This window comes from Phalacrocorax carbo, chromosome 2 (assembly GCF_963921805.1).
Source record: "Phalacrocorax carbo chromosome 2, bPhaCar2.1, whole genome shotgun sequence".
Lineage (NCBI taxonomy): Eukaryota > Metazoa > Chordata > Aves > Suliformes > Phalacrocoracidae > Phalacrocorax > Phalacrocorax carbo.
The window spans coordinates 1241986-1247985 of NC_087514.1; the positions used below are offsets into that span (position 1 = coordinate 1241986).

At 55.2% G+C, this 6000-nt stretch overlaps 2 protein-coding genes across 2 annotated transcripts; both read right to left on the reverse strand.

Moving 5' to 3' along the window:
- Positions 1-1367: 1367 nt before the first annotated feature.
- LOC135312225 (feather keratin 1-like) lies at positions 1368-1676 on the reverse strand. The gene has a single exon (XM_064445365.1). It carries the CDS (start codon positions 1674-1676, stop codon positions 1368-1370), a length of 309 nt encoding a protein of 102 aa, XP_064301435.1.
- A 3999-nt stretch (positions 1677-5675) lies between these two features.
- Positions 5676-6000, reverse strand: LOC135312226 (feather keratin 1-like). Its single transcript, XM_064445366.1, has one exon. It carries the CDS (start codon positions 5982-5984, stop codon positions 5676-5678), a length of 309 nt encoding a protein of 102 aa, XP_064301436.1. The 5' UTR covers positions 5985-6000.

A 6000-nucleotide genomic window follows, 5' to 3' on the forward strand; every position in this document is an offset into this window, starting at 1 on the left:
AGTGTGGCCGGGTGACCAAGAAGGCCAACAAAATCTAGGCTTGTATGAGGAATAGTGTGTCCCGCAGGAGCAGGGCAGGGATGGTGCCCCTGTGCTTGGCACTGGTGAGGCCCCACCTCAAATGCTGGGCTCAGGTTTGGGCTCCGTGGGACAAGAAGGACCTTGAGGTGCTGGAGAGTGTCCAGAGAAGGGCAATGGAGCTAGGGAAGGGTCTGGACAACAAGCATGGCAGGAAGGGGAAGTTAGGAAAAATGTATTACTGAACGAGTGGTCAGGCATTGGAAGAGGCTGCCCAGAGAGGTGGTGGAGTCACCATCGCTGGAGGTGTTTAAAAAAAGTGTAGGCGTGGCACTTCAGGGCATGGTTTAGGAGGCCTGGGGGTGTTGGGTTGACAGTTGGAATTGGTGATCTTAGAGGTCTTTTCCAACCTTAATGATTCTATTCTAGAATTCCTTGAAGGGTTGCACACAAGAGGCTTGTGATGAGTGGCAGGACAAGAGGCCCACGGCACAAGTGGAATTCCACGGGCAAAGAAGGCAAGCCTTGTTCAGTGTGAGGGTGGTGAAAGAGTGGAAGAGGTGCTGGAGTCTCCATCCTTGGAGATAGTGGACACGTGAGTGGCCGTGGTCCTGGACGACCTGCTCCAGCCAGCCCTTCTTGTAAAGTGCTTATGTCATGTTCCAGCAGCCCCCAGGTGCCAGTCTGTGCTGTTGCTGGTTGTGGTGTTCGTAGGAGAGGCCTTGTGGCCCTTTCTCACTCACGGTGATGACCTGTACAGACTTATCTTTGTGCCAGCTGGCACAATTCCTAGGACAGGTGTTGTGACCCTTCTCCACCCACCCCAAAGGCAACTTGAGGACTGTTTTCGTGCTGGGTCAGGTTGGAGGAGCCTTGGGTGAAGAAGGGAAGAGGAGGCATCTCAGGCTGGGATGAGGAGAACTTTATTGTTGGGAAAAAGAGAGTGAAAAGGCAGGAGCGCCAAGTGGAAGGGAAGCGGTCTGAGGTGCAAGTAGATCGACCATCAGCCGTGGTCCCGTGTATGAGAGACATTTTGCCAGAGAAGCAAGATCTTTGAGCCTTGCACACCGGAGATCCCTGGCTTGTGAGCAAGTGATTGCATCGGTGAGTACAGGAGATAGCAGAAGGGGCGCTGCAAGGAAAGAACTTGGAGAAGAGGAGGAGGTTCATGGGCTGTGTGTCCAGGCAGGCTGGGTTGGCCCCTTCCCTGCTTCCTTGCTTGGTGCCTCGAGAGGAGGAGCCGTGGAGGGCAGGTCCACGTGTCAGCAAGAGCCCGGAGGTGCATCCTCAGTCGATGCCCTGGCTTGCAGGGTGCGTGCTGTTGGTGTCAGGGGTGGTGGTCAGGGCCCTTAGCAGGGGTAGCAGCCCCTTATGCCACCGTAGCAGCCCAGGCCTCCAAAGCCATAGCCATAGCCAAATCCGCCGGAGGAGACGGGCACTCCCTGGGAGCTGAGGATGTTGCCCACGGCAGCCGATGAGGAGGATCCGACGGCGGTGTTCTGTGGGAAGGAGCTGAGGATGGGTCCTGGCAGGGTGACCATCACGGTGGAGGGCTGGATGACGACGCGGGAGTCCTCGCACTGCCTGACACAGGGCTCGTTGCAGCTGTTAGCCAGCGGGGTGGGTCCGCAGGGGCGGCAGAGGTCGTAGCAGGCCATGTGTGTGGTGTGGGCTGGAGGGTCCCTGGAAGAGAGGGTGTTGAGAAAGCGTAGGGGCGTGGGGGTGCGAGGGTCAATGTTGCAGGGGGGCGAGGGAGCGTGGAGTTGTGGGGTGGGGCTGTGGGGAGCGTGGGTGTGGGGAGGCGTCAGGGCTGCTGAGTCTGGGGGCAGAGCGTGCTGCAAGAGCCGGATGAGGTGGGTCAGGAGAAGGAGGGGAAGGGCGTTCAGACTCACCTTGTTGACGATGGAGGAGAAGGTGTGAGGAGCGTGTGTGAGGGAGAGAGGTGCTGGGCCGGCTTTTATGCTGGTCCCTGAGGGGCGGGACAGCCTTTGCGCATGACGGTGTTTTGCAGCAAGTGGCTGTTACATGCCAGAGGCTGGGAGGTCATGAGGTGGGGTGTGGATTCCTTCCCGCAACGCTGTCTTTTCCTTTCCTGTCCTCCTGAGGACATGTCCTCTTGACCCTGGCGGCAGCTTTTAAGCGAGAGTTAGTATTTGGTAGGAGTTGAATGGAAGGTGCTTGTCTTCGCATTTGGAAGACATGACCAAAGCGTGGCGGCGGTTGGGTGTCATCAGTGAGGTCAAGTGATGGGAGTTGTGTGATGTGGTTTGTGGGTGCGTTGTGAAGATGGGGCACCATTTCCTCACCGCCGTGGAAGGCTGGTCTGTTCTTTGAGGTGTGCCAGGCATGAGGCGCTGCCCCTTCCATGGCACTTGGTCCCTGCTGGCTATGATACCATGTCGCTAAGGCAGTCTTTAGGCGTGGCCTTACCCGTTGGGTTTGCTCTGTGAGTGTCTTGGTGGCCCTTCTTCTTGTGAGGTTGTAGCCACGTGGATTGCATTTTATCATGGTTTTAGCTGGGATCGAGTTAATATTCCTCACTGCAAGTCGTGTAGTGCGGTTCTTTGGGCTTACTATAAGAACAGCGTTGATAAGACACTGATGTTTTAGTTGTTGCTAGGTAGTGCTTTTTCTAGTCAAGGACTTTTCTAGCCTCTCGTGCTCTGCTGGGTGCCCAAGAAGCCACGAGGGGAGGGGGCATTGCCAGGATAGCTGATCCAAAGTGACCAAAGGAATATTCCATCTCATATGACATCATGCCCAGTCTGACTGGGGAAGATGGCCAGTTGCAGCTACAATCTCAGCTTGTGGACCTGCGGTGACGTTTGGTGGGTGGTATGCTTTGCATTACTTGGTCTTTGTTTTTTTCCCCCATCCTCCCAAGGTTTCACCTCTCTCTTTCTCTCTTGTTACTTTCCTTTGAATGATATTCTTTTATTACTATTACCATTACTGTTTTATTACAATTGTTAAACTGTTCTTATCTGAACCCATGGGATTTCTTACTGTGTCTCTTCCAATTGTCTCCCTTCCCAGAGGTGACGGGGGGGAGTGAGTGAGCGGCTGTGTGGTGACCAGTTGCTGACTGGGGCTAAACCATGACAATTGCAAGGTTTTGGTAGTGGCCTGGGGGCTACAGGGTGGCTTCTGTGACAGCATACAGGACTCTTGCCCATGGCTGATAGACCCAGTGCCGCCTGGCTCTAAGATGGATCCACTGCAGGCAAAGGCCGGCACAAGCAGTGACGGTGGTAGTGCTTCTGAGATAACATATTTGAAAAGTGGAGAAACTGCTGCGCAACAGGAGCCAGAGGAGAGGAGCGAGAATATGTGAGAGAAGCAACTCTACAGAGAGAAACAAAACAGCCGTACAGACCGGTTGTGTAGGGATGGATTCAGGAGGGCCAAGGTGTGGCTGGAGCTGAATTTGGTAAGGGATGCAAAGAATAACCAGAAGGGATTCTGTAAGTGTGTCAACCGGTAAAGGAAGGTTAAAGAGAGCGTACCCCCCCCAAAGAACAAGAATGGTGACCTAGTATCTATCAACAGATGAGGAGAAGGCTGAGGTACTCAACAGATTTCTGCCTCAGTCTTCACTGGAAGAAGACTTCACTGAAGACTTCAGTCTTCGCTGCTCCATCTGGACTATATGGACCGCAGGATGGGGACCAGGGGGGTAAAGCCCCTCCCGCTGTAAGGGGAGATCAGGTTTGTGACCACCTGAGGAACCTGAATGCGGCTTTGAAGCATTCCCACAAATCCTGTCACTGGATCCCACGGAGAAGAACTCAGCACCTCCCTCGCCCCTTTTCCTGCTCTGGAAGCTGGAGAGAGCAATGAGGTTCTCCCTCAGCCTCCTTTTCTCCAAAGCAGACAAGCCCATTGTCCTTAGCCGCTCCTCACAGGACGCGCCTTCCAGCCTGTCACCAGCTTTGTTGCCCTCCTCTGCATGTATTCAAGGTCTTTCACATCCTTCTGAAGTGGTGGGGCCCAGAACTGCACACAGGGCTTGAGGGGAGGCCACAGCAATCCTGCGTACAGCGGGATAATCACCTCCTGTAGGAAGATGGGTGTGCTGTGTTTGATGCACCCCAGTGTAGGGTTTGCCCCCTTGGCTGCCAGGGCACACCGCTGACTCCCCTCGAGCCTGCTGTCAGCCAGCACCCACAGACCCCTTCCTGCAGGGCTGCTCTCCAGCCACTCCTCTCCCAGTCTGGCCTTGTGTCCAGTGTTACTCCATGCCAGGTGCAGAATCCGGCATTTGCACTGGTTAAATTTCGTGCCAGCGATGGTTGCCCAATGCTCCAGTCTCTCTAGATCCCTCTGCAAGGCCTCTTGTCCCTCAGGAGAGGCAACAGCACCTCCCACTTTGGTATCATCAGCAAACTTGATAATGGTGCCTTCAACTCCTTCATCCAGTGCATTGATAAAGATCTTGAACAGAATTGGTCCTAGAATGGAGCCCTGAGGAACACCACTGGCGACAGGTTGCAGCCCACAAGTAACCGCATTCACTGTCCCCCGCTTTGAGCCTTGCTGTTGAGCCAGCCCTTCACCCAGCGCAGCGTCTACCTGCTCATCTCACAGTTGGCCAACTGGTGCAGAAGGATGCTATGAGGGGCGCGATCAGAAGCCCTACTAAAATCCAGAAACACTACATCCACGGCCTTCCCTTCGTCCCTGTAGACGAGAGAGCTTATAATAAGAGGATATGAAATTAGCCAGGCGGGACCTTCCCTTAGTGACCCACGTTGTCTGGTCCTGATGATTTTTCTTCCTGTCCTTTAAAGGCATTCATCAGCATCCAGTGGGAGCTTCTCCATAATTTTTCCAGGTCCTGAGGCTAGACTAACGGGACTCGAGTTTCCTGGGTCTTCCCTCACACCTCTTTTTAGAAATTGGAATGAGGTTGTCTAGATCTGAGTCAGCAAGAACCTCCCCCAGACTCCCAAGAGCTGCCCAACTTGATCAGAGGTGAGTGTCTTGAGGGTTGTTGACTGTGCGAGTAGTGCTTGCTGGCGAGGAAGAGGAGGTGAGGCAGGCAGGGTATCTGTGTTTTTGAGTGGGAGGGTGCTGGCGTGCCTGTCAGGCAAGAGGCACTCCTGATATTGGCTGTGGTGGTACTATCCCTAGGGGAGGCCTTGTGACCCTAATCCACCCACCCCGCTGGCCTCTTCTGCATGGGGTTGGTGCTGGGTGAGGTTGGAGGAGTCTTGGAAGGAGAAGGAAGAGGAGACCTCACAGGCTGGGATGCAGGAGAACTTTATTGATGGAAAAATGAGTGAAGAGGCAGGAGCACCGAGTGGAAGGGAAGCAGTCTGAAGTGCGGGTAGTGTAACCGTCAGCTGAGGTGCTGTGTGTGAGAGTCAGTTTGCCAGAGAAGCAAGATTTTCGAAGCCCATATTAGGAGCAGCACTCCAGAGGTTCCCGGTGGTCCTTAGCTTGTGAGCAAGTGGTTGCATTGGTGAGTACTGGAGATAGCAGAAGGGGCGATGCAAAGAGGGAAGTGGGAGAAGAGGAGGAGGTGCGTGGGCCGCATGCCCAGGCAGGCTGGGTTGGCCCCTTCCCTGCTTCCTTGCTTGGTGCCTTGAAAGGAGGAGCCGTGGAGGGCAGGTCCACGTGTCAGCAAGAGCCTTGAGGTACCACGTGGAGGGCCCTTAGCAGGGGTAGCAGCCCCTTATGCCACCGTAGCAGCCCAGGCCTCCAAAGCCATAGCCATAGCCAAATCCGCCGGAGGAGACGGGCACTCCCTGGGAGCCGAGGATGTTGCCCACGGCAGCCGATGAGGAGGATCCGACGGCGGTGTTCTGTGGGAAGGAGCTGAGGATGGGTCCTGGCAGGGTGACCTGCACGGTGGAGGGCTGGATGACGACGTGGGAGTCCTCGCACTGCCTGACACAGGGCTCGTTGCAGCTGTTAGCCAGCGGGGTGGGTCCGCAGGGGCGGCAGAGGTCGTAGCAGGCCATGTGTGTGGTGTGGAGG